This window comes from Canis lupus, chromosome 26 (assembly GCF_011100685.1).
Source record: "Canis lupus familiaris isolate Mischka breed German Shepherd chromosome 26, alternate assembly UU_Cfam_GSD_1.0, whole genome shotgun sequence".
Taxonomy (NCBI): Eukaryota; Metazoa; Chordata; class Mammalia; order Carnivora; family Canidae; genus Canis; species Canis lupus.
In genome coordinates, this window is record NC_049247.1 from 25,317,495 (window position 1) to 25,337,303 (window position 19,809).

Genomic DNA, 19,809 nt, shown 5'->3' on the forward strand with positions numbered 1-19,809 from the left:
AAACTCAAAGGAAAATAGTCTTTTTGCCATTTTTGATATCATATTTTGTTATTTCCAATTACCATGCTATAAAACCTGTTGGGTATGGTCAGATCCAGCTCATCTTGCACAGGTACAGTAAAGACATCTAAATACTTGGAATAGCTTCCTGAACCCCATCAAGGGATGAGAAAGGCGTGGAAAGAAGTTAGTTGGAAGCAAGGTCAAGCTGGGGAAATTTTAGATGAAATCTAAAATCCTGAAGTCAGAGGGAATGTGGGTAGAAATTACAGAGAAGGACATGATTATTCATGTCACAGGGTCAATCCCTGGATGGGGCAAGATTCCTACCTGAGCATGAATGTGGGTGAGGAGTAGACAGAGAGTGGGATAAGAGTGATGAAAGCATTGTTAACGAGCTTCAGTGAGAGGAAGGGTGAAAACCTGGCAGGGGAGTGGAAGTGACACAGCAGTGGTATTTGTTGTTAGCCTGCTTGGGCTGCCATAACAAAATACCATAGACTGGGAGGTTTAAACAAGAGAACTTTATTTTTCCACGTTTCTGGAGGCTGGAAGCTCAAGATCAAAGTGCTGTCAAGGTTGGTTTTTGGTGAGACTTCCTTTTTTGGCTTGTAAGTGGGTGCCTTCTGTCTGTCCATTAACATGGCCTCTTTTCTGAGTAGAGAATGAGAAGAAGAGAGGGAAGAAGGGAGGGAGGGAAGGAGAGAAAGAGAAAGAGAGAGAGAGAGAGAGAGACACGATGTCTCTTCCTCTTCTTATAAGGAGCAGTCCTATCATATTAGGGCTCCACCCTTATGACCTAATTTAACCTTAATTACCTCCCTAAATACCCTGTCTCCAAATAAAGTCACATTAGAAAGTTAGGACTACAACACATGAATTTTTGGGGAACACAATTCAGTCTATAAGAGTGTCCATTGTAGCTCTTGTGAATTGTCTTTGTCCTCTCGTGGGAGAGTGAGGACTCTGATTGAGGGCCAACTAAATGTCAGTCACTACTGATTCATAATTTCATTTGACTCCTGAAAAACCCTGTCATGAGAGAAGATTTAAGTTCACTGATATTATGACCATCCAGATAGTAAGAAATCAAGAAAGTATTTAAATTCTAGTATTTTTCCATATATTTTTTAATTGGAGTTCAATTTGCCAACATATAGCATAACACCCAGTGCTCATCCCATCAAGTGCCCCCCTCAGTGCCCGTAACCCAGTCACCCTCACCCCCTGCCCACCTCCCTTTCCACCACCCCTTGTTCGTTTCCGAGTTAAGAGTCTCTCATGTTCTGTCTCCCTTTCTGATATTTCCCACACATTTTTTCTCCTTTCCCCTTTATTCCCTTTCACTATTTTTTTCTAGTTAGTTTCTTTTTTTTTTAATAAATTAATTTTTTATTGGTGTTCAATTTACCAACATACAGAATAACACCCAGTGCTCATCCTGTCAAGTGCCCCCCTCAGTGCCCGTCACCCATTCCCCCCCACCCCCGCCCTCCTCCCCTTCCACCACCCCTAGTTCGTTTCCCAGAGTTAGGAGTCTTTATGTTCTGTCTCCCTTTCTGATGTTTCCCACACATTTCTTCTCCCTTCCCTTATATTCCCTTTCACTATTTTTTATATTCCCCAAATGAATGAGACCATATAATGTTTAGTTTTTAATTTCATAATTCTCACTGGAGGGGACTTTAATTTGAAATATTGTTGAATTCCTAGGACTACATCTTTAAACCTGGAGTCCAGGAAGATTGCTTGACAAGACCATTTGGAGGTTAGAGGAAGGTCTCTGAATAGGAAAGTGGCTTGATCAGAGTTGTGTGTAGGTGGGACTGGAGATCATCTAGAAACCTGATGAGAGATAATTACAGCTTGTATAAAGGGCAGTATAAGTGCTAGATGCCTTTAACATTGTGAAGGCAGAGTCAGAGTTTTGGTAAATGGTTGAATAAAGGCCTTGGGGTAAAGGGAGGAAGTCTAGAAAGAGGCAAGGTAAGAGACTGAGAGAACAGTAGTAACCATGACAGAAATTAACTGAATCTGAGCAGGACATGTGGTACCCCTAAAGCTCTCCTGGCCCCCATTCCATCAGATGGTGAAGGGGTACCTCAGGAAAGCCTGCAACTGCTTAAAGTCCAATGCTCCCATTTGGGGGGATGTTAGAGAGGACTTCTTGAACTTAAGGTTAATCTGATGCAGTTAATCATTACTGGTAATTATGCCCTTAATAGTACAACATTAGGCTTAATAATTTATGAAGTGGGAGATGATAAATGAAAAGATAATGGGCCAGGACAGGCAGGCTACATGCAGAAGGGAGTTCTGATTAAAAGTGGACTGTTATACCCACCAAGCTTTGAGGAAAAGAGGTGAATGTCTCTGATGAATCTGCTTTCCTCTGAATTTCCCCTTCTTCTTTTTAAAATCCTATATGATTAACATACAGTGTTATATTAATTTGAGGTGTATAATATAATGATACAACAATTCAATACAATTCTCAGTTCTCATCAAGATAAATGTACTTTTAATCCCTTTCATCTATTTCACCGATCCCCTGCAACCTCCCCTCTGGCAATCACCAATTTGTTCTCTGTATTTAAGAGTCTGGTTTTTTTGTTTGTATCTTTTTTCTTTTTTTGTTTGGTTTCTTAAATTCCACATATGAATGAAATCATATGATATTTATCTTTCTTTGACTTATTTTACTTGGTATTATACTCTCTAGGTCCATTCAAGTTGTTGCAAATGGCAAGATTTCATTTTTTTAAATGTCTGAGTAATATTCTATTGTGTATATATTACCGTATCTTCTTTATCCATTCATCTATGGATTCGTTTTCTTCTTCTTAATAAATGACATCCACCTATTCAAGTCTTGAATCTAGGAGTTACCCTTGATTACTCTTTCCCTAATTTCCCACATCTGATCCATCAAAGGTAACTCCTGGATTCAGGACTCCTATCAACTTCATTTCTGAAACACACTCCAATCTCTACACTTGCCTTTGTCTTGACTTCTCCTACCAGAGACCAAGCCACTGTCCTCTCACACTGATACAGCAATAGCTTCCCAGTTTCTCTGTTTTCTCCCTTGCTCCCAGCACTATATTCTCCACATGCTTGAGAACAATATTTATTTATTTATTTATTTTGAACTGATGAGTTTTTTTTGTATTTTTTTTATTGGAGTTTGATTTGCCAAAATATAGTATAACACCCAGTGCTCATCCTGTCAAGTGCCCCCCTCAGTGCCCGTCACCCAGTCACCGCATCCCCCCGCCCACCTCCCCTTCCATTACCCCTTATTTGTTTTCCAGAGTTAGGAGTCTCTCATGTTCTGTCAGGAGAACAATCTTTAAAAGCAAATTAAGTCCTGCCCCTCCACTAATTAAAACTCTGTAGTGGAGGGGCACCCAGATGGCTCAGTTGGTTGAGCATCTGCTCTTGATTTTGGCTCAGGTCATGATCTCAGAATCATGAGATCAAGCCCCGTGTCGGGCTCACACTCTGGGTGTGGAGCCTGCTTGAGATTCTCTCTCTCTCCTGCTGTCCACCCCCCCCCAACACACAAGAAAAGCCAACCCCAAAAACAAACCCATTCAGTGACATCTCACATTGAATAAAATCCAAACCTCTTATTCTTGCCTGCTAGGACCTACATGATGTATGCCTGCTTAACTTCTCAGCCTCATCTCACAACACAACTCTCCTTTCCTACCACACTCCAGCCACTCTGGCCGCCTTTTTGCTTCTCAACTATGACTACTTTCCTTCTGATTTTGGCATAGTGGACTTCCTTTATTGCTTCAATCTTAACTTAGAGGTCATCTGCATGGAGAGACCTTTCCTGACTCTCCAATTGGGACTAGTCATTCTATCACACACTCTCTCTATTCTCTTCACAGCACTTGCCATTCTATGATCTCTCTTTTTAAAAAATTTATTTATGTTTCCCCTGTTAGGATATAAGCTTCTGGAACATAGGGATTTTGTCTGTGCTATTCACAGTGGAATCCTCAAGGTCTAGAATAGTGCTTGATACTTTGAGGTAATAAATATTAAATAAATTTAATATTTATTGAGTGAGTGAATGAATGAGCTACTTTTACCATTATCTCACCATTCCAGAGACCTTCTGGCCTGGCCTTTAGGAAACTCCTTCTTCTCTGTCTTAACTATTTGGTACTAAGCAACCATTGCCTTATATTGGGGGTAGGGGATGATATAGCTAAGATAGTTTCTTGGAGTAATCTAGCTTTTGGGAAATAACATTCTGTGTTTTGTTCCAGATTTGTTCAATCTTAGGGATATTAGACAAATAACTACCAGCCTTCCTTCATTGTTCAGCAAGAATGAGGATAATTATACTAGTTTGGTACTTATCAATTAGTGCTATGCTTCTCCTCCTGGGACAGAAGGACTCTAAAACTTTCTAGAGTTCTCTTGGATTTCATATGCAATTGCGTTGATGGCACAGTATTGTGATTGGTTAGTGAAAGATCCCTCACTTGTTTTAGCTGATGTTTTCTCCTTCATCTCCCAATCACAGTCTCATTCTCCTTTTTCCTTCCAGGCTTCCAGTCTTGGGTTTTTAATATATATCCTTCCAATCTGTCTTCTAAACTATGTATTTAGACATACACGTATCCTTGAAAAATGCAGTGTTTTGTGCATGTGTCCATGGAGTCCAGGAGACCTTTGTAAAAATTTAAAATAAAAATACTATATTGACTCAGAGAGTTATTATTAGTAGCATCTCATGTTACTTGGGGGCACATGGGATTATAGAGTTTAATAGTTAGGAATCAAAAAAAATAGTTAGGAATCATTTGTAAATTATAGACTCTACCCCCTGGCCTTCTCTGATAAGTGAGAGGACTGAGGCCCAGAGACTTCCTTCAAATGATTCTTTTTATCAAAACTGTCCACATTTACTGACAGCCAGTATTGGTTAAGGTCCTATGTCAGAAGTGTTGGAGGACGATGTTTATAGCAGCAATGTCCACAATAGCCAAACTGTGGAAGGAGCCTCGGTGTCCATCGAAAGATGAATGGATAAAGAAGATGTGGTCTATGTATACAATGGAATATTACTCAGCCATTAGAAACGACAAATACCCACCATTTGCTTCAACGTGGATGGAACTGGAGGGTATTATGCTGAGTGAAATAAGTCAATCGGAGAAGGACAAACATCATATGGTCTCATTCATTTGGGGAATATAAAAAATAGTGAAAGAGAATAAAGGGGAAAGGAGAAAAAATGAGTGGGAAATATCAGAAAGGGAGACAGAACATGAAAGACTCCTAACTCTGGGAAACAAGCTAGGGGTGGTGAAGGGGAGGTGGGCAGGGGTGGGGGTGACTGGGTGATGGGCACTGAGGTGGGCACTTGACAGGATGAGCACTGGGTGTTATTCTATATGTTGGCAAATTGAACACCAATAAAAAATAAATTTATAAAAAAAGTAAATTTTGGATAAATAAAATATTAAAAAGGCCAAAAAAAAAATAGAAGTGTTGGAGGACACAGATGGAGGACATGAAGATGAATGGCACAGGGCTTGCTTCTGAGCAGACAGTCTCTTGGAAGGCTTATAAGGAAAGCTTGGTGGGCTGTGGAGTTTCCCATGTGTTCTTCGCTATTGGCCATTGGGCTGACAGGACCCACAGATGATCTGATTTGAGGATACCCAGTGCGTATGTGTGTATACATACACACCAAATCCCCAAAGAGGATTCTTTCCCAATACTTTCCATTTCATCTTCACTATTACCCAACACCCCACATCTACCTTGTGAACCAGTGGTCCCTACAGATACACAGTCAAGTTCCTAGCCTGCCTTTGTTCTTTCTTATCCTTCTCATAGGTGACATGCCTCTTCTCTGGTTTACCTCTGAGTACTGGTGGAACATAACATTCTTAACAGACTTTTTCTTTGTGTTTTCAGGTTGGAGCATCTCTCTTTGCCAGTAACATTGGGAGTGGCCACTTTGTGGGGCTGGCGGGGACAGGAGCTGCTGCAGGCATTGCCATGGGAGGCTTTGAATGGAATGTGAGTAACATCAGAGACACTGTGTTCTGGAGCTGGAAGGAAGTTTAGCAGTCAGGCAGTTCAACATATGCTCTAAGTGTTAGGGGACCAATTAGGGCCATCCTTCAATGCAGATGGAGGAGAGGCACAGCTTTAGGAGCTCTAGTCCTGCTCCCCTTCCACCAGAGTAGCATGAGGAAACCACTGATATGATGGCAATAGAGTTTTTTTTTTCTTTTCTTAAAAATCCAAGTCCTCTTGTGTCCTTTTGGCCATATTGGAGGTTTGGAAATTCTTACAACCAGATTACCATTATTATTATTATTATTATTATTATTATTATTATTATTATTATTTAAAAGTTCTCTAAATGGTATTTTACTCCTTATAAACAAGAGAAGAGGCAAAAGAGCTATGATATCGGTGAGCAGACCCCTGCGGTCCCCTCCACTGTTACCCAACTGCCATTCCTTTGGGCCAATCAGGCAGCAAAGGCCTCTTTCAGTTTCTGATGGTCACCTAGGGAGTTGTCCTCAGAGCCCCAAGATAAAATGCTTAGTGATTTTCCCGTAATAGTTGAGGGTCCTGCAGACAGCAGATTGGGCTAACCATCCTACGGGTTTGACTCTACCTTTTTGTTTGTTTGTTTTAGGCCTTGATTTGGGTAGTTGTCTTGGGCTGGGTGTTTGTTCCCATTTACATTAAGGCTGGGGTAAGTATCTGCTCTATTATACATTTCCTACTGAATCTATCTATCATCTATATATCTATCTATAGATATGTATATATAAAAATACATATGTGTAATACACGTGCATATATGATATGAACTCTATCCTCTTGGAAGGCAGAGGAGGCTTTATGGCATAAATGGCAGAGCATGCCTATGCCTTGGCTTTCTTTTCCAGGTTATAAAATTTTTGACTACTTTTGGGAGCATTCAACAAATCCACTCAGCCATGACTTGACTGTCTAAGAAGCCCTCTAAACAACCTCATTCTATTCAGAGCCCTCTTAATCATCATGTTCCTTCACATTGGGTGTGCGCTTGCAAGGCACTGCCATGCATTTGCTCATGGTATACCATGAGCTCATGGTATACCATATAGCTGTGTGCCCCTGCTCCTGGAAGGGAAGCAGCATGAGAAAAAAGAACTATATTTTCCCAATAACTGGTACTCAACTATCAAATGCATGCTCAGTCTCCTGACTAAATCTCTCTGACGTTTTACCTAAGACAGCTTTGGTGGCACCTGTTTAGTGAGATATAATGAATACCTACTAAATCTATACATTAGGAGCTGAAAGAAATACAGAAAAAACATAGGGCAGACTTTATATCTTCTGGAGGCTCATGAACTGTTGGTGATATGTGTGATCCCAGAAGACAGCAGGCTCAGGGTTAAGAGAATGAGACAGAAGTATAGTCAGAATTTGCAGAAAGGAACTGGGAGAACAGTTGAACAGGGCTGTAGCCAAAATACTTGGCAAAGCTTGGGTGCAGAGTAGGTGAAGCACATACCCAGCCTGGTCATTTTGTTTGGTTAACTGAAAAGATGCCACCATTGTTATGATGTCTTGTTCACAGTAGGCACTCTGTATAGGAATATATATCTATTACTGCCTCCTTTAGGGCAAAGATCTGCTTTCTTGGTTATGTACAGTCATGTGTTCATTTAAAAAAGTGTCTATTTGGCACCTTCAATGTCCTGGGATAATACCTTACCCATACAGTGGTAGGGCATATGGGTTGGGATGGGATTAGAGAATGGGAGCCATCTGGCTACCTCACAGACTTTTCTGATCCATGAGGGTTAACCCTTGATCATACTTCTGAAGCCATGGTAGATGCCACTGCTCTGCTTGCTCTGGATCTTCTCATCACTCTGTCTGGCGTTGACCTCTCTTACATCCCATGCAGGTGGTGACAATGCCAGAGTACCTGAGGAAGCGATTTGGAGGCAAGCGAATCCAGATCTACCTCTCTATTCTGTCCCTGTTACTCTACATTTTCACTAAGATCTCGGTGAGTCCACTGCCCCAGGGACTGGCATTGGATGTCTCAGACTCTGCCCACTCTTGCTCCTCAGCCAAGGGGCAGCAATATTTGCTTCTATTAACTTGATCCCTTAGTTCTAATTGCTCCTTAACAAGTAAAGTTCTATTTCATGCATCAAGGAGCCAACACATGGAACTCCTTACTCTCCACCATGTAGAAAGTTAAAAACATAAACAAGTTTAAAAAGTTTCAGTGAAAATTGTTCTTAACAGATTGAAAGGTAATTAGCAATATCTAAGGACTGGTTCCAACATTAGAGTTAGCTTTGAGCCTTTGTGCCTGAAGGTATCATAATCTGGCTCTAGGTGATGTTTCTAATATGCTTAAACATGGGTGGTCAATGACAACTCTTGAAAGGGCCTCAGAAATTCTCTCTCTTCTTTGTGGACAGTGTAATGAAAACTGGGAATGGAAAGTACTTGCTCAGGATCTTGAATCAGGAGTAGAACCCAGACCTCTGGCTCTACCTCACTGTCCTTTTCATTGTTATCATTTTTTAAATTTGTTTTTTTCTGATGTTGCTCATGCTTCTTGTGTAATTTCTAAGAACCCATTGCCAAATCTAAGGGTAGAGAGAAAGTGGCATTTTCTGAGGCCACATAGGGAGTTACAAAGTGTTCACTGCTCTGTCAGAGGGGTTTTCTCATTGGGTATGATCAGTTTTCCTTTGTTTTCTTGTTTTTCCCTGTTCAGGACCAAAGGTAAGATTAGATCAATCTCAGCATCTTGCAAAAAGATCTGTCCTGGATGAAATCTGAGTCAGGTGGGATCTGAAATGAGCCTTCTGCTCTAGCTAGCTAGAGAGTGCTGAAAAAAAAAAAAAAACCAGCTGCTAATGGTTTTATTTTCCTAATTAACTAAAGCCAAAACAACAACAATATTAAATAACATTTACAATTTTTTTTATTTTGGAAAATTTCAAACCTATATACCCAGAGGTAGAATAGTATAATGAATGCTTGTGGACCTAATACTTACTACTCAGCTTTAACAATGATTATTGTTTTATTATTCTTTTCATCTATTTCTTCTACTTTCTTTTTCCAGCAGTGTTTTAAGTCAAATCCCAGATATTATGTTATTTCACTGTGAATTCTTCGGAATATACTTTTGACTTTTAAAACACATAATCGTTGTACTATTATCACACAGCAAAATCTACAGGAATTTCTTAATTTAGGTGATTTAATACTTGGTCCATATTCAGATTTTCCTGTTTATATAAAAAATATCTTCTTACAGTTGATTTGTTTGAATCAGAATCTAAATGAAGTCTACGCATTGTATTTGACTATACTTTCTCTAAGGGAAATATCTATACCTTTATTTATCTTTATTTTTCTTTTTTGTACTATTACCTTCCAGCCCTAGTCCTGGCCTACATGCATATACTGTTTTTCTTTTAATTGGGTTGAATGTCTTTTTTTGTTGTTGAGTTAAAATATCAGAAAGAGAGAACATGAAAGACTCCTAACTCTGGGAAACGAGCTAGGGGTGGTGAAGGGGAGGTGGACGGGGGGTGTGGGTGATTGGGTGATGGGCACTGAGGTGGGCACTTGACGGAATGAGCACTGGGTGTTATTCTATATGTTGGCAAATTGAACACCAATAAAAACAAATTAAAAAAGATTATATATTCTAGTAGTAGACCCTTATTAGAGAGAGGATTTGCAAATATGTCCCTCCATTCTGTAGGTTTTCTATTTATTTATTTATTTATTTATTTATTTATTTATTTTTGTATATATATTTTTATTGGAGTTCGATTTGCCAATATATAGCATAACTCCCAGTGCTCATCCTGTCAAGTGCCCCCCTCAGTGTCCATCACCCAGTCACCCCAACCCCTGCCCACCTCCCTTTCCACTACCCCTTGTTCATTTCCCAGAGTTAGGACTCGCTCATGTGCTGTCACCCTTACTGATATTTCCCACTCATATTCTCTCCTTTCCCCCTTTTTCTCTTTCATTATCTTTTATATTCCCCAAATGAATGAGACCATATAATGTTTGTCTTTCTCTGATTGACTTATTTCACTCAGCATAATACCCCCCCCCCCCAGTTCCATCCATGTTGAAGAAAATGGTGGGTATTTGTTGTTTGTAGTTGCTGAGTAATATTCCGTTGTATATATAGACCACATATTCTTTATCCATTCATCTTTCGATGAACACTGAGGCTCCTTCCACAGTTTGGCTATTGTGAACACTGCTGCTATAAACATTGGCGTGCAGATGTTCTGGCATTTCACTGCATCAGTATCTTTGGGGTAAATCCCCAGCCGTACAATTGATAGTATCTTTTGAGGCACAAAAGTTTTAAATCTTGATAAAGTTTATTTATCTATTTTTAAATTGATTGCTTATGCTTTTACTTTTGTTTCTAAGAATCCATTGCCAAATCTAAGATGATGAAGATTGACCTCTGTTTTCTCTCAGGTATTTAGTTTTTACACTTGGGTGTTTTGAATTAATATTTGTATACTATGTGAGGCAGGGGCCCAACCTCACTTTTTTGCATGTGTATATCCAATTCTTTCAGTACCATTTATTGACAAGACTATTATTTCCTCATTGAATGGTCTTGCACATACATTTTTATACAACTCAGTGTAAACATGCTCTTGCCTATAGGACTGATAGGGTTTTGTCTTGGAGTTGGGACTGATGCCCAGAATACTGCTCCCTTCCTGCCCAGCTTCCTGACTCAAACTGCTACTACTCTTGACTGATGTCTTTGTGTTTTGCCACCAGTGTGATGATTTCACCACCTTTACTTTCTCCTCCCCTCCTTCAGGGTTAGTTTTTAGTTATAAGATGAAGACCTTGGAATTTTCAGTGCTATGTCATTAGATATCAGTGTGCAGAGCCTAGGCTGGAAAATGCTGGGAGTGCTGGAGAAATGAGGCTTCCTGAGGGATAGAAGAGCAGATTTAGAGGAGAAAAGAAATGTAAGCAGGAAGGAGAGGAGGTCACCCTGGAGCTAGACAGGAGCTGGCAAGAGAACTGCTCCTGGTTCAGCTTGTGAGGTGGCACCTGTCTAATGAGCATGTAGAGGAGGCCACTGGATTCCCCTTCTTGGAATCAAGCCTTCTCCAAGTCCACAGTTCAAGCAGGTAAAAGTCTGTTAAGTGTAGTTGCCATGGAAAGGGTACTCTTTGCCCTTGGAGCTGGTGTAGGGTAGTCATATAAATAAACTAAATGCCCAACCTCTCTCCCTGCCTTCCAATCACCTCACCTATTGTTCAGGTTACTGATTAAACCTCCCTTGACTTGGGAGCCCCCAGATAACTGAGGGGCAGTCTTGCTCAGCTCAAGTCCTGATGGAGCCCACCCCCAGCAGTCATTTTTTTTTCTGAATTTTGCTTTTGAATAGTACCACTCCCTCCCAGTATGATTTCTGGGGCTCCTCCCTGGAGGCCTTGCCTAACATCCTACCTGCTCCACCTGCTGCCTGGAGGCAGCAATCTCTTGAATAATGTGTGTAGAAGGATGATAGCTACCCTTTATTTAATGTCAATTTCTTGGCTTAAATTCCAATAGGGGCTTTACTTATTCCATCTCCTGTTCACATAAGAGTACTGCATAGGTAAGGATTTCTATTTTATTTTTTATTTCATGGGTGAGATAACTGAGTCTCAGAGAAGTTAAGTAACTTGTCCCAAATCACATAGCAAGTGTACGGCAAAACCAGGATTGGAATCCAGATATCTCTAGTCCCAGAGTCTGTGTTCTTCTCACAGTTCATCTCTATGTTTGGATGGGATGAAGGCATAGCATGATGGAATGGGATAGATTATTTAGTTCTATGTCCTACGTTCTCATTTTATACCTGGGGAAACTGAGGTCCCAAGAAGGAACTCCATGGGGTTAAACAGTAGCAGAATGCATCCTAGGATGAGCAGCAGATTCCCTGTTATTGAATCCAAACCTTTGACATTATGTAGCCCTTGCCTTCTAAATCTTTCATTCCTCTAGTACAGAGTCAGTTAAAATTCAAGACCTTGACAAATATTAAGATAGCCGTTTAAATGACCTTACAATATAAACAAATTTCCAAGACTAGGATTTGGGAGGACTGAGAAGAGAGCATTGACTGCACACTGGTGTATGAAGGATCTGAAGGAGGGACATTTAGGCAGAGGAGAGGGGCAGGGAAGAGCTGACAGGTGAGACTCTGACTTTATATATTTGGCTGACTTCAGATTCACCATGAGTCATAGAGCATGAAATCACTAAAATAATTACACTGATGTTGAATGTACCTCCTAGGAACTCACGTTAAGATACACATGAGTTCAAAGTTCATGGACAAAAAAAAAGAACTGTTAGTTAACAAAGTATGATAGGTATTTATTTACATTGCCCACAAAGATGAATTATTTTTGTTGTGTGTATATAGAGGCATGGACAGTTTGTGATGGGGAAAAAGAAAAGAAGGGTGGTCTTGTGAGATACAAGTGCATACAGGAAACAGAGATCTGCCAGGAAGGCTTGGGGAAGATATAGGGATCCAGTGGGTATATAATTGATAGGAGAGAAAAAACATTTCAGACGCAGGGCCCAGATGTAACCCAGGCCATTGAACAGCAGTGGTGTGAAATCTTGGCTATGGCTACCATCTTGTGGCCAGGTTTTGGGCTCTGAGACCCAGATTTGATTATTCCTCCATGTGCTCCTCTGAATTTTGTCTTCCTGCTATCCCCTTTACAGCACCTGCTTTATCAAGTTCTGAGAAGCATTCTGCCCTGTAAAATTTCCTAGTATCACATATCTTATTTAAGTGCGCAATCACTTGAGATAAGCCTCAGATTTTATGAATTACATGTGATGACCAAATGTACCTGTTAATATATGCTGGCGCTATTAACATGACTGCAATAAACTTTTACAGCAATTCCACTGTCCATTTTGGATCCTTGAGTGAAAATAAGAGGTTTGGCTTTTGCTTAAGGTTTGAACACTCATTACCTGAGCCTTTCACTTTCACAAATGAAAAGAGAAATTTGAGCAATGGAGCTCTCCATCTCAAATGTCGTTGCCAGGCAGGATTTATTGAGTGCTCAGATATAACTCGGACCAGAATGGGCAGCAAAAGCACAAATATAAAATCATAGGATCTCAAAGCATCAGAGCTGAGATGAAGTAACGTGTACAAGTCTTGTGGTCAGAGACTCAGTTACTCTAAGAGGTGTTACAACTGAATCTGTAATTTTATTATTTCCCATGAGTGTCATGGACATTGTTCAGCCAAATTTTCAAAGTGATGGGAACAAATCTTTCGAGCTGAATCCAACTGCTTGTTTTTGTAGAAATAGTTTAAAAATATTTTATTTATTTGAGGGAGAGAGAGAGAGAGCACAAGTGACAGGGAGAGGCAGAGAGAGAAGGAGAAGCAGACTCCCCATTAACAGGAGCCCTACCTGGGTCTGGATCCCAGGACCCTGAGCAGAAGGCAGATGCTTAACTGACTGAGCCATCCAGGTGCCCCTGTAGATATAGTTTTATTGGAACATGGCCACACTCACTTTATGTATGTCTGTGGCTGCTTTCATCCTTCAACTACAGAGTTGAGCAGGTTAGATAGAGACTGTATGGACTGCAAAACCTAGAACATGTATTACCTCAACCTTTACAGAAAAAATTTGCTGACCCTTAGTCTCGAATATGATAATTTTTGGTTTCACTTCAAGTTAGTTTTGCTTAGCAAAATTGGGGAAATTTGCTTGTTTCCTTCCTTTCTTCCTTTCCCCCCCTTTGTTAAGGGCTAAGAGGAGCTTAGAGAGGGAGCAATCTGGGAAGAGCTGTGAAACAAATGGTCTCTTAGGATTATAGAAGAGTTCTTTTCTATTGATGCTGGTGGTATATTTCCCTATTCATTCCCCTATTTTTATAAATAAAAAAAGTAACAAAATACTTCAAATATACAGAAAAGTACGAATACTAATATAGTAAATACCACAACCCAGATTCTATAGATCTTTAAAAGATTTGTCATTTTTTTTAGTGGGAAATATCAGAAAGGGAGACAGAACATGAGAGACTCTTATCTCTGGGAAACAAACAAGGGGTGGTAGAAAGAGAGGTTGGTGGGGGGTGGGGGTGACTGGGTGACAGGCACTGAGGGGGGCACTTGATGGGATGATCCCTGGGTGTTATTCTATATGTTGGCAAATTGAACACCAATAATAAAAAAAATGTGTCATTTTTTTAAAGAAAGGAAAAAAAACATTACAAATATGATGGAAAATATCTCTACCCTTCTTGGGCCTGTTTCCTTCCGTCTTAAAAGTTACACATGCCTTAGACTTGATATGTTTTCTTCTGGTATGTTTTTATATTTTTACTACATATATATGTATATTTATATACCCATGAAGAATATAATGTGTTTTAAAATTTCTGCTCCTCCCACTTTTGAAACTGTAAGAAAAACGGAACAACTGTATTTAAGAAAATCTAGAGTGGAAAAGCACCCATAATCCCATGACTTTAATACAGATATTTTGTATTGCGGCTTTGCCCATATTATGTACTTTCTTTTACAGACTTCCAATTGGAATGTGCATATCATTTTGTCATCTTTCTTCCCCATCTTAGCATCAAACTGTACATATTTTCCATCTTGATAATTATTATTTTGGGGGGATGTGGAACGTAATGGTTGACATAGAATTTTCTGCAAGACATTTAGAAATCCTTTGGTAGAACAGAAGCTCTCAACAGTGTTTACCTTTGGTCTGCGTGATGGCAGTAGGGACACTTTTAATTTTCAGTATGTAGCTTTCTGTGCTGTTTTTTTTTTTTCCATCTATACCCATAAATTATTTTATTTTAAAAGTAAGTAAAAAATGTTTTTTAAATGATAAAAGATCTTGTTGTCTGCAGAAAATATTCCAGAAAAGAGAACCCCTACTTTTCAACATTGTGAAAGTCACTGGACTTGAAGACAACCAGATTTTAGCTTTTGAGCTTGTCATCAATTTAGTATCCCTCATCTGTAAAGCGGAGTCAATATATTTATCTTATTACCTTGTTTTGGGGATCAAAACAATGATTGTATCTGAAAGCATTTGGTAAACTATAAAATTCCCTGAATATGGAGCAGAAAAAAAACTAATGAAGAAGATAAAGTTTGGGCACCTAGGACTCAAAGACTAATGTCAGAGCACTTGGGCTGACATGAGCTTAGGTATGGTGCAATATCCAGAGGCATTCCTGCTGGCTTTCAGAGTTCTAAGGGCAGAATTTACTCTTGAAGTTAGGAGTGGCTCATGAGAGATAGAAGAGATAGAATTTGCCCCAGATTTCAATTCATGAGGGAGGTTTTATTAGAATTTTTATTTGCCCTGGTAGCCGGAAATAGATTTCTATTAGCCTAACACTTCCTCAAAGTCTTATTGCGGGGCAGCCCAGGTGGCTCAGCAGTTTAGTGCCGCCTTCAGCCCAGGGCGAGATCCTGGAGACCTGGGATAGAGTCCCACGTCGGGCTCCCTTCATGGAGCCTGCTTCTCCCTCTGCCTATGCCTGTGCACGCCCCCTCGGTCTCTCGTGAATAAATAAAATCTTTAAAGAAAAGTCTTATTGGACTTTAATTATAGCATTATCTTAGGAGTTGTGTGTTGTAATTTGTGACTGAAGATAGGAAGGCCAATAAAAAAAATTTATTTATTTATTTATTTGAGGGGCACCTGGGTGGTTCAGTTGGTTAAGCCTCTGCCTTTGGCTCAGGTCATGATCCCAGGGTCTTTATTTTTTTATTTTTTTATTTTTTATTTTTTTAATTTATTTTTTATTGGTGTACAATTTATTAACATACAGAATAACCCCCAGTGCCCGTCACCCATTCACTCCCACCCCCCGCCCTCCTCCCCTTCTACCACCCCTAGTTTGTTTCCTAGTTTGTTACGTTCTGTCTCCCTTTCTGATATTTCCCACACATTTCTTCTCCCTTCCCTTATATTCCCTTTCACTATTATTTACATTCCCCAAATGAATGAGAACATATAATGTTTGTCCTTCTCCGACTGACTTACTTCACTCAGCATAATACCCTCCAGTTCCATCCACGTTGAAGCAAATGGTGGGTATTTGTCATTTCTAATAGCTGAGTAATATTCCATTGTATACATAAACCACATCTTCTTTATCCATTCATCTTTCGATGGATACTGAAGCTCCTTCCACAGTTTGGCTATCGTGGCCATTGCTGCTATAAACATCGGGGTGCAGGTGTCCCGGCATTTCATTGCATTTGTATCTTTGGGGTAAATCCCCAACAGTGCAATTGCTGGGTCGTAGGGCAGGTCTATTTTTAACTGTTTGAGGAACCTCCACACAGTTTTCCAGAGTGGCTGCACCAGTTCACATTGCCACCAACAGTGTAAGAGTTTCCCTCTAGACCACTCTCTTGCACCATACACAAAGATAAACTCAAAATGGATGAAAGATCTAAATGTGAGACAAGATTCCATCAAAATCCTAGAGAAGAACACAGGCAACACCCTTTTTGAACTCGGCCATAGTAACTTCTTGCAAGATACATCCACGAAGGCAAAAGAAACAAAAGCAAAAATGAACTATTGGGACTTCATCAAGATAAGAAGCTTTTGCACAGCAAAGGATACAGTCAACAAAACTAAAAGACAACCTACAGAATGGGAGAAGATATTTGCAAATGACATATCAGATAAAGGGCTAGTTTCCAAGATCTATAAAGAACTTCTTAAACTCAACACCAAAGAAACAAACAATCCAATAATGAAATGGGCAAAAGACATGAACAGAAATCTCACAGAGGAAGACATAGACATGGCCAACATGCATATGAGAAAATGCTCTGCATCACTTGCCATCAGGGAAATACTAATCAAAACCACAATGAGATACCACCTCACACCAGTGAGAATGGGGAAAATTAATAAGGCAGGAAACAACAAATGTTGGAGAGGATGCGGAGAAAAGGGAACCCTCTTACACTGTTGGTGGGAATGATCCCAGGGTCTTGAGATAGGGCCTCATGTCAGGCTCCCTGCTCTGTGGGGAGTCTGCTTCTCCCTTTGCCCCTCCTCCTCTCAGATTTATTTGCTTATTTGAGGGAGAGAGAGAGAGAGCACGAACAAGTGAGGGCAGAGGCAGAAAGAGAGAATCCTTAAGCAGACTCTCTGTTGAGGACAGAGCCCACATAGGGCTCGATCCCAGGACCCAGAGATCATGCATGACCTGAGCTAAAATCAAGAGTGGGCTACTTAATTGACTGAGCCACCCAGATGTCCCAGGAAAGCCAATATTAATGACAGCATAGTCTCCTATGGCATGTTGTCATAAAGCATTAAAAATGAGCTATTCTGGAAAATAAACCAAACAAGGGCATTTTTAAGGCAGTAACATCCTTTTATTGCCCATATATGCTTATTAGCTAACCCACCAAACAAAAGTGTATGCACTTAACAGCATTCCATTGTAATCAATAAATGGGGCCCCTTCAACTGAAATAACTTTATGTGATGATACAGAGGCATGGGAGGGAAGGGTCCAGCATTATAAATATTCATTGCAATTCCAGTGGCTCAGTGTGCAGAGTCAGGAAGGAGTGGATATGAAACTCTTAGCAAAGTTGATGTGCATCTGGGGGGGTCTTTCTTCCTCTTTGGTTTTATAGGATAGAGTGGAATAGGACCTGGGAGGGGAATGCTTTCTTTGACTGTAGGACTTTCCCAGTTCCAGCTACTGAGAATCATAAGCTGTCAGAATCAGAGCTTATTACTTTAAAGATGAGAACACAGAGACATGGAGAGGTGAAATGTTTTATCCAAGGTCACTCAGTCCTATAATGGCAGCACTGGTGTTAAAACTCAGGTCTTCTGACCACTAATCCTTGTGTGTATGATCTCTTTCTATTTTTTAAAATTTTATTTATTCATTTATTTACTCATGAGAGACACAGAGAGAAGGCAGACACATAGGCAGAGGAAGAAGCAGGCTTCTCTCAAGGAGCCTGATGTGGGATGCGATCCCAGAACTCTGGGATCACGCCCTGGGCCAAAGGCAGACGCTCAACTGCTGAGTCACACAGGCATCCCTGTGGTCTCTTTCTAAGTCACTATTCTCTCCTTACATTCTGACTCTATGTCTCCTCCTTTACTAAGAAAGACAATGATATGGGGTCCCCTGGGGCTAGAGAATCTGCAGAGGAGATATGGCGCCAGTCTTCAGGAGACCCATCTTGGGAGAGAGGGCTGTGCATTAGCATATAAGCTTGGATTTGGTGTGAGACAAACTCTCTGCCAACTAGGAGATTTGATTGGTGGGGAGCTGAGCCACTGGAGGGCCCCAGGGAGTTGTAAGGAGGTGGGGGTGGGGAAACTAAGAATGGAGAGGAGATGCAAGGGCACCATTCCCAGGGTTATGACTGGGTGGCCCTTTATACGCCCTGAAATATATTAGGTTTTATGCAATGAAATAGCTTGTGCATTGCATTTAGGGGAGTTCTAGTTTCTTCCACACCAAGCAATCTGGAAATAATAGATTTACCATGATCATCCATCCCTTAATACTACCCATCCCAGGGGTATTTTGGAGCTTCCATGAATATTCATTTTGGGTGACTCCAGTGTTTTCTGGTTTAAATTATCAACTGCACCATCCAGCCAGGTAAAACTTTTTTTTTTTTATGGGGATAAATGAGGCAGGGAAGAGAAAGAAAACTGCATCAAGAATATAACTGGTGAATTTGCTTTGACATGGATGGAACTGGAAGGTATTATGCTGAGTGAAATAAGTCAATCGGAGAAGGACAAACATTATATGGTCTCATTCATTTGGGGAATATAAAAAATAGTGAAAGGGAGTAAAGGGGAAAGGAGAAAAAACAAGTGGGAAATATCAGAAAGGGAGACAGAACATGAGAGACTCCTAACTCTGTGAAACGAACTAAGGGTGGTGGAAGGGGAGGTGGGCAGGGGTGAGGGTGACTGGGTGATGGGCACTGAGGTAGGCACTTGATGGGATGAGCACTGGGTGTTATTCTATATGTTGGCAAATTGAACACCAATAAAAAATAAATTTATATAAAAGAAGAATATAACTGGGGAAGTTATATTTTGGGGTGAAGAGGAAACACTTCTCCCTAAAATTTCTTGAGATAATGTAGATAAAACTACCTAGAAGTAAGCCTGCTGTGCAAGGGATTCTTGGTGATGTTCTGATTGTGTTTGAGTCAAGGTGTACTCCATCTGGACTGAAAGATAAAACTAAAAAAAAAAAAAAAAAAAAAGAAAGATAAAACTATGATATTGCTAAAGTTTCTCTTCACTCCAGAGTATGGGTGGGGTTTCCCTGTCAATGACTTTTTAGTACTTGCATTGGGGAATAGATCTGATAAACTTTTGCACACTGAGGTGTAAATGATGGATAATAGCTTAGAGCAGCAGTTCATAGGTGGGTTGGAGGAATCTCAAGGTGTTAATAGTTATTCCTTGGCAAACAGAGTTCCATAGTTAAATAAGTTTGTCAAGGGTCATTTACCATGTTCCCCTCCTGGGGATTCACAGTACATGCTCTCTGTATATTAAAGGCTCAGGGAAGTAGTGTGGTGAAGAAACTTTTTTAGTTTTATTTAATCCCGCATTTCTTGTTTTTTTGTATGTTTTTTATTTTTATTTATTTTTTTAAAAGATTTACTTATTTATTCATTCAGAGAGAGCGAGAGAGAGGCAG

At 40.2% G+C, this 19,809-nt stretch overlaps 1 protein-coding gene across 1 annotated transcript in view; it reads left to right on the forward strand.

Moving 5' to 3' along the window:
* SLC5A1 (solute carrier family 5 member 1) overlaps positions 1 to 19,809 on the forward strand; it is a 71,339-nt gene that overhangs the window by 22,763 nt on the left and 28,767 nt on the right. Inside the window, exons 3-5 of the mRNA NM_001007141.1 lie at positions 5,950 to 6,054; positions 6,686 to 6,745; positions 7,955 to 8,059. Of these exons, the coding sequence (NP_001007142.1) occupies positions 5,950 to 6,054; positions 6,686 to 6,745; positions 7,955 to 8,059 (270 nt within the window). The remainder of the gene's footprint in view (positions 1 to 5,949; positions 6,055 to 6,685; positions 6,746 to 7,954; positions 8,060 to 19,809) is intronic.